Source organism: Maylandia zebra, linkage group LG8 (assembly GCF_041146795.1).
Source record: "Maylandia zebra isolate NMK-2024a linkage group LG8, Mzebra_GT3a, whole genome shotgun sequence".
NCBI classification, from domain to species: domain Eukaryota; kingdom Metazoa; phylum Chordata; class Actinopteri; order Cichliformes; family Cichlidae; genus Maylandia; species Maylandia zebra.
In genome coordinates this window covers 24,260,662-24,282,001 of record NC_135174.1, presented here as the reverse complement: position 1 = coordinate 24,282,001, position 21,340 = coordinate 24,260,662, and the positions used below count along the sequence as shown (strand labels likewise).

The window sequence follows — 21,340 nt, the reverse complement described above, 5'->3', positions numbered from 1 at the left end:
AAAGGAGAACATATTTATAAATGGTTACCAACTGAAACACGCCCTGCATGTCAATCATTTATTTTTTTGCTGATTTGGGAATAACATAGGAATGTAGCTTTCAAGTTTTTCGGTCACAAAGCAATAACACAAAACTGAGCATCAGACATCTGCACAATGTTCAAATTCTTTGCCTTTCACTAGTCGCAAATCTGAGGTTTTAAACCTCGGTAACAATCTTTGACTCGTAAAGATTCAAACAACACAAAATGCACTTAAACAAAGTTGCACTTTTCCCAATAAAGTCGATATTTAGCAAAAATACTGTAGTATTTACAACACTTATGATTGCACTAGATTCACTAGAGACATACTTTACGCCACAATGTCTCAATACCGGCACTTTTAAAATCATCAAATAAGAGGAAAAACACAGGTCACAGACTGGATAAAAGGCCATTGTTTAGTGAATTTTAAGACGTGAAAATTAAACTTAACCCATACTCATCAAAATGGTTCTGAAACGCAGCGAACATTAAACATTAAATGTGTTTATACAAACTCTGAAGGAAACTCCAGTTTTGGGAGGTGTTTAAGGTGCACATCATGTGTGGAGGAACTCTTCTAGTCTTTCTTTTTTTTGAATGTTAATAGGTGTACCAGCCCAGGCACAAGTACCATAACGATCAGAGGCACTAGGACGAATTTGACAAAGAACAGGCTGTAGAAAAGGCCCAGTGGTCGGACCGGGAGCGGTAGACGATTCACGTGGTAAAGACCCATGGATGATACAGCCATAGACAAAGCTCTGGGAGCCCAAGGTAGAGACCATCCACCAGGCTTCCAGTACTGTGCCAGCCCCAAACCCAACAGGGCCCCACAGTCTCGGGTGAGAGAGGAGAATGGGGCTGTGTCCAAACGAATCCATTCTGCATGGCTGCACCATTTCTTGGCCAAAGCAATAGACCTGTTGAATCAAAAACATGACCGGTCATGGAAGGAAGTCCCTTTATATTATCACAATATATACTGATCAGACTCACTGATTAAACATTAATGTAATAGAGTAACTCACCAGGAGAGGTCAATTCCCAGCTGCTTTAATCCAGCATGGAGCATCAGAGCTCCGAACAGCAGCCCAAAGCTTAAACTAAAGAAGAACAGCAGGGGGCGACCTTCTGGTACTCTGCAGCTCAGGACAATCCCCAGAATGAAACCTGACAAGAGCATTTCATCAGATTAAGCTGCACACATGGGAAAACTACCCTATGGGTCTGACAAATCCAATTATGAAATTCTTTTTTGGGAACTACAAAAATCCTGTAGAATTGCACAGATAGTTGATAGCAAGCAGCTCAAAAACCAGCACAAGTGATGATGGAGTGCACTAGTTCTACATCTGTGTTAGAAATATTAACACTGAATAATGTTTTGGAGCAACCAATGCTTTGATTCAGAGGACACCTGTTTTAGGAGGGGCATCAATCATTTCAGCAAATCACATTCTGCAGCACAGCTGCATATTTACACAATCTAGGTCTTAAACATTCTTGCCTGTAATCCATTAGAGTCAGTCAGTGAAAATATTTAGTGTATTTTGAATTTAAACCTGTATGATTTGCAGCTGTGATCATATATCAAACAAAAATGGCTTTTACACTTTGGAGATCACTGCATTTGGCTTTTAATATACTTTTTATAAAGTGCCCCGCCTTTTTCAGAAATATGATTTTTGCATAATATGTATTCAGACCTGTAATGGAGCCAGCAACGACCTGATGAGGAAAGTGTGCGAGGATAAAGATCCTGGAGATTCCAACTGCAACAAGCATCACCACATAGAGGACGTAGGGAGCAGCTGATAAGAGAACACTCCGGATTCAGAAAAGGAGAGATTTGTTTAAAAGTAGTTCCAATGTGCAGCAGTTTTGTGCATTTTTAGAGCCAAAGCAGCATACTGCACTGGATTTAGCTTAAACAGGGACGTACCTGTGAGAACGAGAGTACAGAAAGGACCCCAGCGAGGACACAATGACCCACCAGACTGCTGCTGTCACCATCGCATGTCCAGACGGACTGCCTGAGAAACAGATGCCAACTTTGGACTTGGAGATCTGAATGTTTGATGATTTAAGGACATTGGCTATGACTCAGACACAGTCTATTTTTCTAAGACAACTTCTAACCTGGGCCTGTTTCACAGGTGGACGGAAACTGGTGAATTTTCGGTTGCTTGTTGACAAAAAGACGCGATTCACCGATCCACCAGAATGGCCTCTCTCCAAACAGCAACCTGATTAAAAATAAATATAATATATAAATACATTTACACACACCCCAAATAACACAAATACATTCAAGGTCATGGCTTCACTATATTTTACTACATTTAATACAGTTTTTAACTTGTTGAATCTAAGACTTTTTTTTTCTCCAAAAGCCTCTACATATTTACTCTTCATTCTTCTTTTTACTTTACTGAATCTTATTTAGTTCAAAGTTCCTTACTGTATTATATTTGGCTTCTCTATACCTCTCCATGAACACTCGCAGAAAATAATTAGTGTAATCAGAAATATCTAAATCAAAATAATACATGGCTTTTAAAAATCTATATTATGTCCATAGTAGTTTAGTTGTATCGTTTCTCTACTTGGTACATTTGTAATGTCTTTTGTATTTTTCCTTTTTTTTTTCCTTAATTGTTGAGGATTTGGGGCTTCATTTTTTCTATGCATGTTCCTCTGTCTTTTGCATGTTTTCCTTAAATTTATCTTGTTTTATTTCAAGTTTTTAATGGTATAATGTAAGTGCATTTATTATAATGAAAAAAATGTATTTGTAATAACATTGTAACAACAATGTTATTAGTATGCAGGATCGCACCAAAGTATATTTCAGATCTTGAGGTCCTCAGCTAAGGCTGCTCTGGCCACCCCATAATCTCAGCTGGAAACCAAATGTGTTCAGGCTTTTTCTGTCAGGACACCCTTTCTCTGGTACAATCTGCCTGAGGAGATTTAGCTCATTATAATCTTTTAAATTTCTTAAAGAGACGTTTTACGAGCATTCTTTCCACTTCGTGTTACCACTTTGTTGTCTCTCATATTTGCTTTATTTTATATTCGTATTTGCTTCTTTTAGTAATCATTTTTTAATTTATTTATTTTCGGTCTTTAATTCTCCCGTTTATCTTTGCGTTCTCAGTATTCATATACCTTATGTTGTTTAATTTTTATTTCTTATTAAACGTTTTATTTGCTGTTTCCTATCTCACCTTGTGAAGCATTTTATAACTTTGTTATTATCCATCTATATCGTTGCTTCCCTAAAATTTAATCCGTTGAAAATTTTGGTCAAATTTATGTTATATGGTTACTTCTTGTTTTTAATTTCCATTTCTTTTCGTCACTTTTCTTGTTACACCAGGCTGTTTGTGGGGAAAATTCCATTGAACGGTCCCAAAGGTTCCGCTCATTTCTGTTTCACGTCGGACTAATACAGGGTTGTACTACTTTGCTGTACCGGAAGCAAAGACTAAACTAAAATTATTTTTATTTGTTTAAACTGGAAAAAAATGAACATGTGCAGGCGGTCTTGAATATATAATTAACAATTTTAATGTGAAAAAAGTTATGTATGTAATGTAGCAACATGCTAGCATGAGACATACAACCGCAATGGTAAGTGTAAAAACTAAGATGGACGGGAATATTCCAATCGTGCTTCATTAAAACGCCTTACCATTTGAACACTAAGTTTAACCACTCCGATATAGCTGCCATCCAAAGCACCGCTACCCCAGCTCTCCTGTTGATGAAATAAGTAAAAGGAAAGACGAGCAAAAAGGCTGCTTTAGGGTCTCCCATATGAGTGACCGTAAGCCAGAATTTCTCCTGAGTCTTCGTCCTCTGCTGGAGACCTTCGGCCATCCAGACGCCTTGGGTATAAATCTCCTCCATTCCTTTCTGCCTTCTCCCAGTACAAACACTTTGATATGTAGATGGAAATCTAAAGACAGCCCTTTATTTGATGTGTTACAATGAATTCCACAGTACTACTCTACATCCGGTAGGGGGCGGGGCACATCGGAAGGCGGTTCAATGGGAAACAAAGCGACATCCTTCGTCGAAGAGAGAAGTTGTATTCGTAGTAGTTCTGCAGTTGAAGACCTTAGTTAGTGATTCAATGACACAACTTTACTTAAACTAGATTTGATTTGGCAGGAATTATAATTCATCACATTAGAAGAAACGATCGACGTACTTTTGTTACGCTCAGGTTTCGTCTCCATACGACATCGCGTCGCTTTACGTAAAGCAGGCGCTCCGGTTTCCTGGCGGAGAAGATGGCGGCTCCTGGACCCGGGGAGTATTTTAGCGTCGGGAGCCATGTCGCATGCGTCACATGCTTGGGCCAACGTCTGCAAGGAGAAGTTGTCGCGTTTGACTACCAGTCCAAGATGTTAACTCTGAGTATCCTTTTGTTTGTTTCGAGCTGCGGATGGAGGGGTTGCTGGCCTGCCTGGCTGCAAGGGCCTGTAGGGTAACCGAAATGTGGCAAATAGTGATCCGCGCAGGCGTAATTGGTGCTAGCAGAAGCACACACGTTTGCCCGTTTTATATATTTTCTTGTTTCGGATAGCACCTCATCTATCTTCTGTCTGTATAAGCCTTTAGTTGGGGTTGCCTGGTAATTTCTTGGCCTCTCGTTAGCCGCTCTAGCAGCGCATGTGTTTTGAATCCACTCATTGTATTGCCAGCCCTCAACATGGATCACTATCTGGCAACGAATCCTCGTAAGGCATCATGGCTGTGTGCTCTCAGCAGGCACAACCGTTGCTAGTTAGCGAGCTAACTGATACTGGGAGAGTCTCGCGTGTTGATGGTCCACATATTGACCTCACATGGTTGGTGGTGCCATCAGCCGGAGATGCTCACGATTATTTGTACAAGTTAGAGATTAAGTGGTTTCCGAGTCCACGCTACACAATCAGGGTGGTTTTAGCATGTTAGCATGCTAGATTTCGGTCAACCCCACACTGCAGCTACTGGCTAGCTCAATTAACGGGTTTGGCGTTCTCAAGCTTATCAGCTGGGCTGTAAATATTGTGTGATTGTGCCACAGTTCATTTTAACATGAGTCATTTGGGTGGGAGTAATAACTTACTTACTAACACTAGTTTGCTGGCGAACATGTCTACACCCATCAGTGTGAGTGAATGAGTGAGTGAGCGAATGTGCATCTTATCATGTTCCTTTATCTCTGATCATAGAGTTAATTGCACAGACTCGAGAGGTTATCGTGTAGTTGTCGTCATTGTGGCCAAACTTTGAGGTGATTAAATCAAATGAAGAGTGGGGAGCGCTTAGAGCTGATAGTCATGGTCTTTCTTAGTGTTAGTTTAACACTAAAAACACTTTGTGACGTTGTCTGAGCTGTAGAAACGCCTGGACACCTACTTTCAGCTCTACAATGTGTGATAATGACGTTATAAACGTGTAAGTGTGCTCAATAGCCATACAGGCATTGTATGTATTGTATGACTAATCGAGGTAATATGTTCACATGCTAAGTTTGAATGCAAGGCCTGTGTAAAATCAGATGACTTTTCTTATGTATTTATCGACTTTCAGACAGTCGTTTCCAATGTATTTATTGCAAGAATTCGGTTTATTCATCAACAGAAGTCATAACTTAAGTTTTGTTTTTTTGTTTTTTTTTTATGGATCAGTTTGCCAAAAAACATATACCGCTCAGTTAGATCTAATGTTCATAAATGGTGTGCCTTGGGATTTGGTGAGATCCATCTATTATTTAAGCAGCTGCACTAGAACTTAATGAGTTGAATTTATATTTGCTAAATTAGCGAACTTCTAAGGTCCCAAAAGATGGTGAGGAAAACAGGACAGTGGATCACTGTATTTTGTGAACCAGAGAGTGGGCAATCCCCTGCCTATACAAAAGAGACTATCTGTGAATGACAGTATTATCTTTCAAGACAAGTTGACTAATCTTAACATTATTCCAAGACGGGATACTTAAACCCACACTCGATTTGAATTAGAGGCAGACAGTTTGTTGGAATATCTGTGGAGGGAAACTATATGGGAGTAGAACTTACTGCAAAGTGCAAAAGGGCTATTTTGCTACAGGCGTGCTATCATAAGTGTATAGTCAAAAGAAGAATTGATTGCATGGAGGATGTTCTATGCAGATGTGAATTCATGTGTGCCATGAAATGTTGGTTTGCTCTTAGGTGCACAAAACATTTGAAAACTGCTGCTGTGATATAGAACCCAGAGCGAAACAAAAATCTGACTAGTTCTTATGTTACGCTTGAGTTCCCAAGTCAGCAGTTTACTGTTTAAGTAAAATTTCCCGAGAGTTGTTATAACTAGTTACTGTACAGTGAGAGGAAACTTTACGTGTTATGACTTAAATAAATAACAAACAGGCAGTGTTAAAGCCCAAACAATGTGTGTATTTCCGGTCAGTCATAGAGCGAGCCAGCCCTGTATTAAGTAGCAATAATAATAACACTTTAGTAATGTAGCTCTTTTTGAGACTTTGTTACAATAAGCTTCACAATCAGTAATCAGCAAGAGAAGGTAAAATGGTAACAGCAGCAAGTAAACACTGAAAAACTTGGATAAACTTGATATGACGGGTAATAAATAAATCAATGCAGTAATAATAAATTAAAGTGGAGTGGTGATAAAGCAATTTCACTCGCTAAAAGCCGTTATGGTAAGTTGTAGATACTGGGTTTGCTGACCTCGTTATGGGTGCTTCGTGACTGTGGATCAGTACATGTTTTTTTTTTTTTTGCAGTTTTTCCTCTCATAACACATTTTAGCCGTCTCCATTCATTCTTTCATTCATTCATAGATGCTACAGGTGGCAGCAATGCTTTCGGTAGTCCCATGCTGTAACTGGCACTACCTTTCACTGTCAGTGTTTGTCAGCCAGTGTTCTCTGAATAATGAGCTTCTCTGTGCAGAAAACCAATGTCCCAAGTTCTTCAAGGGGACAGATAATAGTCATTTTTGTTCTGTCATTCACTGTCACAAAGTTGTTTGCCTTGACCTAAGTGCCTTCAAAGAATGTGCTTCCTCCAGTGGTAAGCCAAACCTCAACGACGTCATCCTGATCAACTTAGCCTATGTTTCTGATGTGGACATTATAAATGACCGCACTGAGACTCCACCCCCTCTAGCATCACTGAATGTTAGCAAGGTAAGTCCAATAATTTATTTTCTTTTTATACCATTTATTGGTTTTTATGCCTCGGGTTACATCAAGTGTGGTGGGTGTCAGGCGCTGTTGGTGAATGGGCCAGGATATCTCCTAACTTTACAATGAGGATTGCCTGAATGCTCCAAAAATACTTGGCCCTCAGTGAAATACTGTATTCTTTTGGCCAAAATGCATTTGCCGTTTCGGCTGCGTTTTGAAGAGGCTGTGAAATGGGGCTGGCATCGTCAGTAGGTCTAGAAATAGACTTCTGAGGATTGAGACCCTGATTTGTAAAATTGGAACACAGCAGAAATAAAAGTCAGTGTTTATAGATTATTTCCCTCCCCCCACTTAAATAAAGTAAGCCCAAACTGAGGCCGTGAATAAATGGAGACATGTCGAGGGTGTTTAAATGCTGAGATATAAACACTGCCTCTGTAATCCTATGCGGGAAAGTGAAATGTACTTTTATATAAACCAAGTTCACTGCTGGAGTGCTGAACCTAAAATCACAATTGGAACCTGAAATTTAGTTTTTGCAGTTAAAAGAATAAGCTGTTCTTGTTTCAGACCAAATATTTGATGTGCCTAAAGAAAAAAAATTAAATAAAAAAATGCTGTGTGTTCTGTTTTAATCTTTACAGCTTGCCAATCGAGCACGGACAGAAAAAGAGGACAAGCTGTCCCAAGCCTATGCAATCAGTGCTGGGGTTTCTGTGGAGGGCCAACAGCTATTCCAGACTATTCACAAAACGTAAGAACTTTATGCTACTGTTCATTCACTTCACAGGTCAGATGGGGGTAAATGTTCACCTGATCGGGTAAAATTTCTCACTGCATACTATATGTATCATTGACCACTAATTTGTGAGTATTTTATGCCACTAGTGGCTTAAATCACTTAAAGATCTTCATCATTCAATCAAAATCAATGGAAGGACACTCACTGACCATCTTGAATCCTACAAAGAGATTATAACAACAAAGACTTTTAATGTCATGTCAAAAAGGGAAGTAAAATATTCAAAAGAAAACCCAACAGTTCAGCAGAATCATGCTGCTTATTTAGAAAACAGAAAGCAATGACATCATTTTTTTCCTTTTAAAAAAGCTGACTTTGAAAGTTTGAAATGTGAACTAATATAATTTTTTCTCTAGCCATGTTAAAAATGAAAAATTCACAGTGTACACATCTGTACATTGTGCAGATGTGTACACAACAGTGAAAACAAACCAGTGAACTTGCTGTTTGAAGAATTAGATTGAATTTTAAATACATAGATTTTTTTTTCCCATTGCCAAAACTTTCAGGGATTTTCTTGATAGTTTAATAACCTCACAGTTGCATCAGAGTGAAGCTCTTGCCAGCATTCAGATACAGTTATGACCGTATTTATTTGGACAGAATGGACAATGACAACTTTAATTTTAGCTACACTGAAACCTGCTTCAAGTTACATTTATACAACTGGTGTATAACTCTTGGCTTTCCCAAAAAGTTGATCCTGTTCATCTGGACTGGTTTTCAGCGGGAGAAACGTTTCATCACTCATCCAAGTGACTTCTTCAGTCTTAGCTGACTGCAGGTCTCCCCAACTTTATAAACAGTACATTTGCACAGTGACTGAAATACTAATGATCAAGGAACTGACCTCACAGCCCATTGTTCCTTCAGTGGGCTAGTTTCAGTCCTTCAGTTTCAGTCTGATCACAGTTTTTTATAAATTAAGCAGGTAAAAAGTCTGGTGATCATCGTGGCTTTAGAGTTTGGAAGCTGTTTCTGTGAATCTACGACATGTGATGAAAGGAGCTGTCAATGCAGGCCAGAACGACGTGTCTGAGAGATCATAGACTCTAGATTACAGTGCAGCAACTACTCCTGGCCATCATGCAGTGTTGGATGAAGTAACAGCAATGACTAGTTGTCTGTGGGCTCTTCACTTGTCTGAGTCCATAACGGTGTTTAATGCCCTGCTTTAGGCTGCAGAGTCAAATCTCGATCTTTGTAATTGTAATGGGGACAGATGGATGCTTTGCTGGGCTTGGCAATTTAAAAAAAAAAAGAAGAAGAAGCCTGGAACAGTGGTAGGTGATGACAGGATCCTTTCTATAGTCAATAAGAAACACCCCCATCATATGTCCATCATAGAGAGAATACTCTGTGACAAGCTGCAAAATGGCGATCGTTGATCAGTCACAAGGTCAGGTTAGTGGGAAGAAGGAACAAAAAAAAGGGGGGGAAAGCCAGACCTGTTTAGGAACAGCAATATTTGGACAGTCAAATGCAGCTAGGTTGACTGGAAAGAGCTTTACAATGCAAATTGAAACTTACTGAGAATGCACTACAAAAACAAAGCGAAAGTTGTTGGAAGGCAGAGATGTTGAATTTCAACAATAACCTGATCTTAACCCACTCGAGCAAGAATTTCCTTCAGTTGTGTGATAAAGGAAAAGGAATGCAAAGTATTAAACCCAGTCATTGATGTCTGAGATTTAGGAGTAAATCGGTTTCAATTTACTATAATCTGTAAATTGAAACCGAAATGTATTTTCATCTTGTTCCCTTTGAGCTGATTCATGAAGATGAATGCGCCTCTTGATAATTTAACTTTTACACTTTGTGACATGAAGGAATCAGGCTGAAGTTTCAGATATCTGATCCAGCCATGTTTTAGCCCTGAATCAGACTGTAATTGGATACCTGTCTGAGCCTTTTCCGTCTTCTTTAGTCAAAGGTCATATTTTGAATAAAATCTTTTTTGCAGCTCACATAGTTTTTGATTTAAAATGTTTTCAAAAACACAGGAGACCAGATGCCCCACAGAATTGTTCACTCAGAAACGTGAAACCTGTCCATTGTTGGCTCTGGTTTCACTTTCAGGTCGTTAACTCTCCGTATGACAAATGTGCTGCTTGTTTAACCTGCTTAAACTGGTTAACTTAGAAACAGAGCTATAGATGTCATAAACACTAGTATGAAATTTGCAGAAAGAAAACAAAAAAGCATTTTCAGCTGTGGCTAAAAGGTCGTTTTCTTTTCTTTACAGCATCAAAGACTGTAAATGGCAGGAGAAGAACATTATTGTGATGGACGACGTCATAATCTCACCGCCTTACCAGGTTGAGAACTGCAAAGGCAAAGAGGGAAGCGCTTTAAGTCATGTACGCAAAATAGTAAGTACTACTACACTTTCTATTTTCACATGTGTAACTGTTTATTTCATGATGACTTTGTCTTCAGCTTTTGCTTTTACTTGATTGGGGGGGTTAGAGATGAGTGGCATTTTCAGACTTGATTTTTTTTTCCTCTTTTTTGTGTGTGAGCATGTGCTCATCTCCACATGCTTGCAAGTTTGGATTAATCTAATAAATCCGCAAATCCCTCGACCTCTGTTACTTCACCTTTGTCCGTGATGAGTGCCCCATATGCTTCATTTTTAACAACAGTTTTTTGAAGTTGTATGCAAATGTGATCGCTGTGCTCTGTGTTGAATGTTCTGTTCTTGGTAGCATGCGTCACTAATTCCCTGAAGGCATATAATCGTTCTTATTGAATGAGTTCAGTTCCACTCTTAGCCTCTTCCTCGCTGACGATTTGATCGCTTTTCTAGGAAAATTCAAGCCTGTAAATCTGTGCTGTCTTGTTTTGGGCACAGACAGAAAACGGTGTAAATGGAAAGTGCAAATGTTCCCCCGATTAGACACTTTCCCCCCCACCCAACGCAGTGTAAGACTTCCACATTCAAGTGTATACAGTAGGTGTGTGTCTGTCACATAAAGCTGCTCAATCGTTACAAACTATTATCAGGATTATTTAGCACAGTCATTCGTAAACTTAAGAGTCTCATCTCGAAGGGGGATGACCAGTGAATAAGCTGCAGGTCAACTGCTGGAGGGAGGTGGGTGCAGACAGGGATGGGGACCTTGGAGCACCTGCATGGCAGCAACAGGGTGAGCGATGGAGAGCTTAAGCTGACTGCCAGCTGTTAGGCACCACAGAAAGCGAACTGTTGTGAGACACCCTGAGCAATCAAGAGAACCACTAATAGCACTTTACACAGGTTCATATATGGAGACTTTGTGAGTTTGACTTTCGGTAAAAAAAAAAGTTAAAGGGGGGGGGTGTATCTCTGGCTTTCGGTCCTCTGTGCAGAAATCACGTGTATTTTTATGCCATGGAGCTGAGAGCAGCTTCTTAAATATGCCAGTCATTGGTGTTGCATTCGGTGGCCTCAGGCCTCATTCTCTAGTTTTTATACACCCATTCCCATCACATCCCAGAACTTGACAGACACTTTGTTGATGGGTACCAGATGGTCATGGCTAAACACGATTTGAATTGAGCAAGACCACATTCATTTAGCTATTAACTTTAGCTATGGTCCCAGTAGAGCTGGGCGATAGAACGATAACGATATGTATCGCGATATAACTTTTACTCGATAGAGAAATTAAGCTATCGCGATAGACCTCGCCGCTCTTGTCCTCTTAAAAAAAAAAAAAAAAAAAAAAAAAAAAAAAAGGTCAGCCGATCCAAATTCAGTAGCGCAGAGCCGAACCAATCACAGTCGCAGCGTCACGTCGCGTGACTTGTTACGTACAGCACAAGTGCCAAGCCGCACGTGTGTTTGTTTGGGAAGCAGCCAGCGGGTAATGGAGCCAGCGCATAATGGAGGAAATGAGTGTGCCGACTAGAAAAATCAACTGAGCGTGACCGAAGAGAAAACAGATGATGGTTCCAATGCCGGAGAGATTGTCGAACGGAAGAGCCATAGAAGTTCCGTAGTGTGAAGGTATTTCGGCTATTTCAAGTCTGACAAAAAGAGTAGCGTGCACTGTAAATTGTGCCGAAAGCAAGTCTGGAAATACAATAAACTGGTGCATGCGTCACACTGTGCGCCACGTTATTGTTTCGGTGAAATGAATTTCTACAATACTGTTAATTCTACTCTCTGCAGTGTTTAAATGCTTACATATACACACAGTTACTGTCCCTCCACACATACGACTCGGTTCTGCTTCTATGCCCCAGCTTTGTTTACTTTTTCCCACCGAGGCTTCTAGACTTCTGATTGGCCAACATTTCTGCACGGTTAGGAATCTAGCGCCACCTGCTGCTTTGGCATGTTCATAGCAGCGTTTTCTTTCATTTCTCCCTTTATGTGTGGACGGGATTATTTTTTTAAAACGAAAACGGAAAATCTCCGTTTTCAAAAATACCCGTGTACGTGTGGACGTAGCCTCAGTCTCTGACTGGAAGCGCTAATTCATCATTCGGCTTTTGTCAGACTAAAGTAACTGTTAAAACTGTTTGAAAAGCTCAGCTATACAACAAGGAGAGATTGAGAATTTCCTTTTAGTTCTCAGTTTATTTGATATTGACAAAAGTTAGTCAGTTTTGTCTGTTCTTCTGTAAAACAAACTAAGATTTATTTTTAGAATTAATACTTTATTTCTAAGTGGAATTGACAATTTAGTCTGTTTCGTTTGTTCTATTTTGAAACTTAAACGCTTTAGCGGCTGCCTTTTGTGTAGTTTGCAATATTTGCCTTTATTTATCTGAAAAAGTCTCATGTTCCTTAAGTACATCTACCCTGTTGAACTTATTATGGGAAATAAATATTTAAAAACAAGCTGCTGATTATTTCACATTTTACTTGTGAGCAATGGCACATTTAAATCTTACAAATATAGTTATTTGGCTTATATCGTGATAGATATTGTTATCGCCTGAAATGAAAAAAACATATCGTGATATGAAAAAATCTCATATCGCCCAGCTCTAGGTCCCAGTGAGGGGAACCTAAAGATAAGCATGTGTTTGGGGGGCCGTAACAGTAATTCGTCATAAGACTTGCTTTTTATATTTGGAAAATGTTTGAGCTTCTCGGAGCCGGTGACTTGTTTTGTTTCACGTCAGTTGTGACTCAATTTTGTTGTTATTCCTATCTTTGGTTTTTCCAGGCTGAAACAAGTTCAGATTTGTCTCGTTTCTGTCAATTTGGTGTCTCTATGTTCTATCTGTAAACCATAGCTGGTTCAAGTCTCACCATAGGAATTTTATCTATTAATAATGTTTTCTTTATTGTTTTTGCTTTACCCTCACAGGTTGAGAAACATTTTAGAGACGTGGAAAGTCAGAAGTCCATGCAACGTTCACAAGCACAGCAAACACAGAAGGACTCCACTTTATCTTCTTGAGTTGGCGGTGCGGGTCGGCCGGAGAAGGCGACGCGGGTGGTTTTGTTCCCACTGCCAGACAAAGTCGGCATTCCTTCTCCACAGTCGGAGACCACCAGGAGGAGCGTTGAGGGCCCTGGATCCCGAAGATCAAAATACCATTAAATGAAAAAGACAAAAAAAGAAAGAGGAAAGATTAAATCTTAAATTAGACTTTATAAAGAATAATTTAAACATGAACCATAAACCAACCATAGTTTCCTTAACTAACTTGTCTCATTCTGCCCCCACTCCTCCCCTCTTGTCCTTGAAGCCTTTTCTTTTTCCCGCCCTCCTTCCTTTGCCTTCAGTTCCATTTCAAAAAAGAGAAAACTAGAGCAGTCAGAAAGGCTTGTTAGCTTTATTTTCTGTCATTGTTTCCTTTCTTTTCTTTTCTTTTTTTTTCTTTTTTTTTTTTGCTGTATCCATGTTCTACTGTCTGTATTTTCTGTATTTTAAACAAAATGTGACTTGAAATGCCACACTTTAAAGGACATTTTCTAAAATAAAAGTAACAAAAATTCTGACTGTAATACCGTAATTTTCAACGACTTTTTTGAGAGCAACTTGTTTTTGTTTTATGTTTTTTTTTTTTTTTTTTTTTTTTTTTTTTAATTGCCAGAGTGCTGTCTTTTTCTTGTCATAACCCTGATTTTATATGACATCCTCGGAATACATTTGGCTGCATTCCTGAGGAACCACTTCACTTGTGTCACGTGAACTCAGACTGACCATCAGCTGTCCTCAGTAAGGACGTTTTAATCAGATACGGGTTACACTCGGGTTTCACTTTCTGTCCTGTTTGGTAGCGTTGTAATCTGTGTAATTACAGGAAACTGACGCCATGTCTCTTTCAAATTAATTATTTAAATGTTTTAAGCCTCTGGGTTACTCTAAAGCTGGTTGATGACATTTGCCTCCATCCTGTGGGCAGCAACGAACTTCTCAGTAAATCAGTGTGAATTTTTAAATGAGTACCACTAATGGCGCTGCAGTTATGTGGAAAAAATGTTCTTTTTTTCCTTTTTCTGGGTGGAGGTATGGCTACATTTCAGGTAGGCTGATGGTTGTTGTTCAGTGATATCTTGTGGTTGTCTTAATGAATTATTTCAACTCCAAAATGTCAGAAAAGTGTGAAAAATGCTCCCAAAGGTGAAGTCGATTTTATTTTATTTTTTTTATAGAAAGGTGTATTTTTAAAAAAATAACATTATACGTAATAGTCAATTTTTAATTTCTTTGGGGCAGTCTTTAAATATTGAATTGTTTTTGCTGACTGATCCTCGGTGCTTCCAATATAATGGTCCTGATGCTGAATGCTGTACTGAAGATTTACTTTTAAAGAGGCTTTTCCATTACATTACTACCAGTGCTACCTTTACCATAATAGAGATTATAAAAACTCATACAATCTTATGTAACATGTTGCTGAAATCACAGGGATATGGGAGTTCTATGATGAAAAAGAGCTTAATATATCCATATAGAAGAGCAGATGTAAATCCTTACTTTAGGAAAGGATCCAAAATGGACCAAGTTTCCTGCCCTGATGTGGTGGTTATGTGATCATCTGTTTAAGCCATTAATCCCTCTCTAATCGGGAACCGTTCGATGTTTGCTCATGGAGAATTTGTTGAAATGACAGCGTTATCGTGCCCTTGCAACAAATTCTCTGGGTTTCTACATGTATTTCTCGGGGGGACTACAAGAGGGTAACCATGCCTTTCAGCAGGAGTGAGGTCACTCAGATTCCAGCAAGATGCCTGGCTTTGGCTGCACTATGCTGGCCACGATGTTCCTGCTCCCTCTCCTCCTGAATGCCGTGCTGGGCTTTAAACTGTGCCCCAGCCCCTGCTTGTGCTATGAATCTTCAGACCTGGTGGACTGCAGGTCTCGTGGGTTGACCCGGGTCCCATCCAGCATCTCCCACGGCACCTGGCTGCTGGATCTAAGTGCGAACAAGGTGACAGAGGTGCACACCAGGTCTTTCATAGGACTGTGGTCACTCAAGATCCTCCTCATGTCCAACAACAGCATCCATATTCTGCACCCACAGGTACGTCAGTAAGAGCTGGTTATTGTGTGTTTTCTGTGTTTGATATTTTAGTGCAGCTGTAGAAGTCTTTAGATTCTTACATCAAAGAAATAACCACACTTAAAAAGGAGTACTGCAATTTTCTAATTAATATTTTAACATGAACTGGTTATTGAAGTTCTCTTTCAAAGTCAGTATTTAGTGTCAGTTTGTAGTCTTAGTTGAGGTCTTAGGGGGTTATTATAAATTTAGATTGTGGGTGGATTTTGTCAGAGGCATATTTAAGAGGTTTAGAACTGATATTACAATGCGGACGGCACACAGTCATGCAGATGTCCTGAGCTCGATAAACAAATGCAGACATTTTTCCAGGACAACCAGCAAAGCAAATTTAACCAAACTGACAAAAGCTCTATATTTTATTTCTGCGAACTAAAATCCATCCTTTCAATCCTGAATGGTTTATCTAGTTCAGGGTTGCACAGGGCAGCTGGAGCTTATCTGAGTTATCACGTATTAAACCCGATGAGATGAGAGGCAGAGTATATCCTGGCCAAGTCTACGCTACCACAAGGAAATGAAGAAAAAAACCCCGTTCACTCACATTAACATACAGCCAAGTTAGAATCAGCAAGTAACCTAACAAATGTGTTATCTACAAGAAACTTGCTTAGATTTTCAGTGGGGCATTAGTATGCAGTACTGTGCAAAATTCACGAGCTGAAATTCGTTTCTTAATATGTTGCTAGGAAGATGGGAAACGAGTGCACTTTATTCGAGTGTGCACACATACATGGAAATGCAGTAAATAAGGTAAACAGAGTTTGTACAATTCTAACAAACTTGAAAGTCAAGATTTGGTAGGACCACCACCTAAACTTTCTCTATGCTTGCACTGGCAGTGTGTTTGGGATCAATGTCATGCTAAAAATTTAAGACACTTCCTAGATTATATTGCACAGTATGATGGTATTTTACTTTTCATCTCTAACCTCCACTGGCTACAATGCAAACCAGGAAAGAGCCTTCGCTGTGTTTTACAAATGGATGTAGACAGCCTTATTCTTTTCAGGGTCGCGGGGGGGCGCTGGAGCCTATCCCGGCTGTCATAGGGCGAGAGGCGCGGTACACCCTGGACAGGTCGCCAGTCTGTCGCAGACAACCATTCGCACTCACATTCACTCCCGCATTCACACCTACGGGCAATTTAGATCAGAGGTGTGGACTCGAGTCACATGACTTGGACTCGAGTCAGACTCGAGTCATTAATTTTATGACTTTAGACTTGACTTGAAAAAATGTTCTCAGACTTGTGACTTGACTTGGACTTTTACACCAATGACTTGGGACTTGAATTGGACTTGAACCGGTTTACTTGAAAAGACTTGATATTTTACCCCAAATATAAAATTTAACATGCATATTATATAGAGATTGAAAATGTGACGTCATTCACGGGTAGAACCGCAAAGGATTCTGGGAACTCGTGGCAATCGGTACTAGCGCACGCAGGCTTTCAATTAAAATCAGTTATACAGCAATAAAAAGAAACACAAAAATGTCAAGAAGCTGTTGTATTATTAACTGCAATAGCCGGTCGCATGACAGCCACGGGAAGCCGACGGGTAAAGAGATCGGTTGTTATCGGATTATGTCGTTGAAGAGAAATTGTTCAAGCCATGTTTCCGAAGTAACAAAGACGCGACGGATGGCCTGGATTGCAGCCATTCAAAGACCAAATATAACGTCCCAGAACACTCCAGCTCACAGGTTAGTCTGCTCCAAGCATTTACACGAAGGTCAGTGTTTTTTAGTAGTTAATACGTCATTTTCATAACATAATTGGTGATATAGGTTACAAGCAAGTCTGGCGCTGAACAGAAATTGTCGCGCTATGCTCCTTTGTTTATTGTGCATAAATAGTGAATTGTCCTGACACAATATTGCGTTTCGCTTCTGTTATTATGGTACATTGACAAGAACATATACTTTTATTCACAGGATAAAACAGGTTTTTTGTATCACTAATTGCCCAGTACGATTACAGCATACAATATAGTTGTTACTGCTACATTTCTGTGATGGGTACCAGAAATTATTTCCACTACTAATTAATTACCGTTGAGCTCAAAGGTCCTATTAATAAACGGTTAAGGAATGTGTATTTATGATGACGATTTGTGAGACTGGTAAACTTATGATACGTACGATGGTCTTTCGTTCTACACGGTGCATTTCAAGGTCCTGCACCCATCCGTCGGTAAACTGTACCTGGGCTTGTTGCAGTGACCTGAAGTTACTAAACTTCATGAGTGTATGCACTCACTCCAAGAACCGTATGATTATAAATATGCATATAAATATGCTAAGATGGGATAGCTGACTTCATCTAACTAGCAAATGTTGTCCAGGCTACGTTGGTGATACAGTTTTTTTTTAATGTGTATGATATTTTTGTCATGCGATTTTAAAGCCGGTCCTACAACCGCATCCAAGAATAACATGCAGCTTATCTCAGAACTGTCGGTGAAAATTATTCTTGGAGCTAAGTTTAATTGAGCTGCATTTTAAAGAGGTGCAATTTCACAATTTGTGTATATTTTCTAAGTTCACTATTTTGTCATGTGTTGAGAAAAACACAGATTTAAAAATTACATGGTCTAATATTTACATTTAGCATAACTGCAACATTATTTTTTCGTTTTGTTTTTTTTAAAGACTCGAAAGGACTTGAAATTCAAAGTTTCAGACTTGTGACTTGACTCGGACTTTTACACCAGTGACTTGAGACTCGACTCTGACTTGCCTGACATTACTTGAGACTTGACTTGAGACTTGAGGATAAAGACTTGAGACTTACTTGAGACTTGCAAAACAATGACTTGGTCCCACCTCTGATTTAGATGTTTTTCAATTAACCTATCCCCACAAAGTGCATGTCTTTGGCTTGTGGGAGGAAGCCGAAATACCCGGGGAGAACCCACGCAAACTCCACACAGAAAGACTCCCTTAACTGCTGTGAGGCAACAGTGCTAACCACCGTGCCGCCACCTCCATACATATTGATGACAATTTAAACCAAAAAAATTAAAACTTGGATTTGTCAGTCCGTAAGAGCTGTTGTCCTTGATTTTCAGTCCAGCTCTTGTGTGTTTTGGCATACCTCAACCTTTCCTCCATTTCCCTTCCTTAAGAATGGCTTCTTGACGGCCAATCTTCCACTGAGATCATTTTTAATGAGGCTGAAGGAACTGATGAATCACCAATTTCCTGTGCCAGGTCATTGCTGGACTTTTTTACTGGTTTTTTTTTTTTTAAAGGAGATGACTGTCACACCATCTACTTATTCTTTTTGCCTCCACTTGTCCATTTTCCTCATTTTGCACACCATGCCAAGTTTTAAAGAACTAATTGGTCTTTGGAAATCACCATGTTGGTGCAAAATACAATTTCATGTCTTTCAAACTGTGTAAATTTTAACATTTTTCATAGTCTCAACAAAAGAAAGGGGAGCAAATGTGTTTTTGTCACCAGGCTGCAAATACCAAAGTGCCAAAAGATATTGTTTAAAAAATGGTTCTTTGCTAAATTGTCGATGTGTAGACACAACACTCTTTCAACTTGAACTCCCTTGATGCATTTTTTTTAATGTTTAATAATTAATAAGTCAGTGTTAAGTGTCTTAACAAACAAACATACTTCCAAAAATGATAAAAGGACACGGATGCGTGAAAAAGCAGCCAATGCCCAAAGATAACCTTGACTTTAGCACATCCATCCATTTTTGCTGCTCATCTGGTTTCGGGGGCAGCAGTCTAAGCAGAGAAACTCAGACTTCCCTTACCTCACTTACCGCCTCCAGCTCTTCTGGTAGGACAACAAGACGTTCCCAAGCTAGCCAAGAGACAGCAAGTCCCAGCAAGACTAGGACTTGCTGGGACTCTCTCCAGCAAGTCCTAGTCTGCCCCAAGGCCTCCTCCCAGTAGGACGTTCCCAGAATACCTCACCTAGGAGGTGTCCAAGAGGCATCCTAGTCAGACCACCTCATCTGGCTATTTTCGATGTGGAGGAAAAGCAGCTCTGCTATGAAGCCCTCTCAAATAACAGAGCTCCTCACCCTATATCTAAGGGAGAGCCCAGCTACTCTTTGGAGGAAGCTCATTTCTGCCGCTTGTATCCAAAACCAGAGCTCACGACCATAGGTGAGGGTTGACCAGTAAGTCAACAGCTTCACTACTATATAATATTTAACTCTTCCCCCCCCCCCCCCCCCCCCCCCCCCCTCATAAAGACAACATTTGACCTCTCGTGTTCCCTTCATGACGAGTTTTGATACATCAGTTCATATCAGTAAAGATGTGGTTTGATGACCTCACTAACTTTTCATATCCACACCCGGTTATTTTCTTATACAAGGATGCATGAAATATAAAACAAACCACCAGTTCAGAAACATGGGTTAACTCTAGAAGATTATTTAAAGGGAAGAGTTAAAATTTCTATTTCTCCAATCAATTCAAAAATAAAATATTTCAATTAAACAGAGACAAAAAAAAAAGTCTGCACAGCTTTGTTTGGGATTTTAGCTTGGCGGAAAAAACCCCTTAAATTTCCCTCTGGAACCGGTTTCCTGAGATGAGATGCAATATATATTTAAAAGTTGCTGTGAAAACACACCCGATAACTGACCACGTTTTAAGTTAAACCACAATTCAAACTCAGCTGATTTGAGTAACGTGTTGTTTCTAATTTCTTTTTCCATTTTAGTCTCTGTCATCCCTGCAGTTTCTGGAGAAGTTGGATTTGAGTTTTAACCGGCTGCGGTGGCTCCCTCAGGACTTCTCTCAGGGCCTATACTCCCTCCAGGAGCTCCGGCTGAGCAACAACCTGCTGCAGCACTTAGACTCCAAATCACTGGAAGACTGTGGCAGCTTGAGGAAACTGGACCTCAGTTACAACCACATCCGAGGACTGGACATCAAGGCTTTGAGCAGCCTGTCTCGACTGAGCTTCCTCAACATGGAGGGAAACAGGCTGAATGTTCTTAAAGATGGCCAGCTGAACAGGCAGCAAACCTTGGAGGTCCTGCTGCTCAACTACAACAACATCTCAAAGATTGAGGCCGAATCTCTGGCTCCCTTGCGAAGGCTCTCTCTGCTAGGTCTCAAGGGAAACCAGCTAGAGCACATAAGGTTCAAGACCTTCCTGAAGCTCCAGACAACCAGCACCTACCTTCAGATGTCCCTCAACCCCTGGATCTGTGACTGCGAGCTGCAGCGCATCTTCGGCAAGATCAACCATGTGCGACATCTGCAAGTAGAGGACTACAAGGACATCATCTGTCACGCTCCCGCTCAGCTAGCCGGAAGTCTCCTGGCTTCGATGGACAGCCAGCTGTGTATAGCTGAGACTGCCTCAGTGCTCGTCATCACCATCACCGTGATGCTCGCTGTGATTGGTGCTCTGGTAAAAGCGGAGCGCAACCGTAAGAACAAACAAGCCTCAAGTGAAGCAGAGTCCCAGGGACAAGAAAAGTGATACTTTTTACTCATTTACAGGAACTCTAGGACTAATATGTGACCTGATTCTGGATGCTGAGCAGCAGACAAGTACAAATTATCACATTCTATTCTGTTTCAATGCTCTTTAAAGCTTTTTATACTTATGAAGCAGGCACTGTAGGAAAAAGGAGAGAAATCAAAGTGGAAATGGCTCATGTAGTAGCATAGTAAACAATCCAAATTTACCCATATGTTCTGGGTAACATGAACATTAAGTGTCATCTTGTATACTTGCCTAAAGAACTTTTTAATGAGACGCAAACTTTGTCTTAATCTACAGATTACAGCAAAAGAGCGCGAGTAGGGC

At 40.1% G+C, this 21,340-nt stretch overlaps 3 protein-coding genes across 5 annotated transcripts; 2 read left to right on the top strand and 1 right to left on the bottom strand.

The window, feature by feature from the left end:
* Positions 1 to 44: 44 nt before the first annotated feature.
* g6pc3 (glucose-6-phosphatase catalytic subunit 3) lies at positions 45 to 4,076 on the bottom strand. The gene is made up of 6 exons (XM_004556720.4): positions 3,724 to 4,076; positions 2,166 to 2,272; positions 1,969 to 2,059; positions 1,733 to 1,851; positions 1,055 to 1,196; positions 45 to 946 (listed from the first exon to the last, which is right to left on the bottom strand). The coding sequence occupies exons 1-6, from the start codon at positions 3,939 to 3,941 to the stop codon at positions 604 to 606; spliced, it is 1,020 nt and encodes a 339-aa protein (XP_004556777.1). The 5' UTR covers positions 3,942 to 4,076; the 3' UTR covers positions 45 to 603.
* Positions 4,077 to 4,119: 43 nt separating this feature from the next.
* On the top strand, positions 4,120 to 13,970 carry lsm12b (LSM12 homolog b). The gene is made up of 5 exons (XM_004556722.5): positions 4,120 to 4,454; positions 7,085 to 7,218; positions 7,863 to 7,972; positions 10,266 to 10,392; positions 13,327 to 13,970. The coding sequence occupies exons 1-5, from the start codon at positions 4,328 to 4,330 to the stop codon at positions 13,417 to 13,419; spliced, it is 591 nt and encodes a 196-aa protein (XP_004556779.1). The 5' UTR covers positions 4,120 to 4,327; the 3' UTR covers positions 13,420 to 13,970.
* A 70-nt stretch (positions 13,971 to 14,040) lies between these two features.
* Positions 14,041 to 21,192, top strand: LOC101476738 (uncharacterized). 3 transcript variants are annotated; one of them, XM_004556718.4, is made up of 3 exons: positions 14,041 to 14,492; positions 15,170 to 15,493; positions 20,240 to 21,192. In XM_004556718.4, exons 2-3 carry the CDS (start codon positions 15,197 to 15,199, stop codon positions 21,008 to 21,010), a joined length of 1,068 nt encoding a protein of 355 aa, XP_004556775.2. In that variant the 5' UTR covers positions 14,041 to 14,492; positions 15,170 to 15,196; the 3' UTR covers positions 21,011 to 21,192. The 3 variants fall into 3 exon arrangements, with proteins under 3 accessions (XP_004556775.2, XP_004556774.2, XP_076743784.1); XM_004556717.4 differs by having other exon boundaries at positions 15,147 to 15,493; XM_076887669.1 differs by having other exon boundaries at positions 14,041 to 15,493.
* The last annotated feature ends 148 nt before the right edge of the window (positions 21,193 to 21,340 follow it).

Bases quoted from the DNA above. Each gene is read 5' to 3' on its own strand.
- g6pc3 (XM_004556720.4), bottom strand. From the start codon at position 3,941: ATGGAGGAGATTTATACCCAAGGCGTCTGGATGGCCGAAGGTCTCCAG. The intron at 2,273-3,723 runs GTAAGGCGTTTT...ATTTTTAATCAG, and splicing joins TTAAACTTAGTGTTCAAATG to GTTGCTGTTTGGAGAGAGGC. The intron at 947-1,054 runs GTGAGTTACTCT...TTGATTCAACAG, and splicing joins CTGGGAATTGACCTCTCCTG to GTCTATTGCTTTGGCCAAGA.
- lsm12b (XM_004556722.5), top strand. From the start codon at position 4,328: ATGGCGGCTCCTGGACCCGGGGAGTATTTTAGCGTCGGGAGCCATGTC. The intron at 7,219-7,862 runs GTAAGTCCAATA...TAATCTTTACAG, and splicing joins CATCACTGAATGTTAGCAAG to CTTGCCAATCGAGCACGGAC. The intron at 7,973-10,265 runs GTAAGAACTTTA...TTTTCTTTACAG, and splicing joins TTCCAGACTATTCACAAAAC to CATCAAAGACTGTAAATGGC.
- LOC101476738 (XM_004556718.4), top strand. From the start codon at position 15,197: ATGCCTGGCTTTGGCTGCACTATGCTGGCCACGATGTTCCTGCTCCCT. The intron at 15,494-20,239 runs GTACGTCAGTAA...TTTCCATTTTAG, and splicing joins TCCATATTCTGCACCCACAG to TCTCTGTCATCCCTGCAGTT.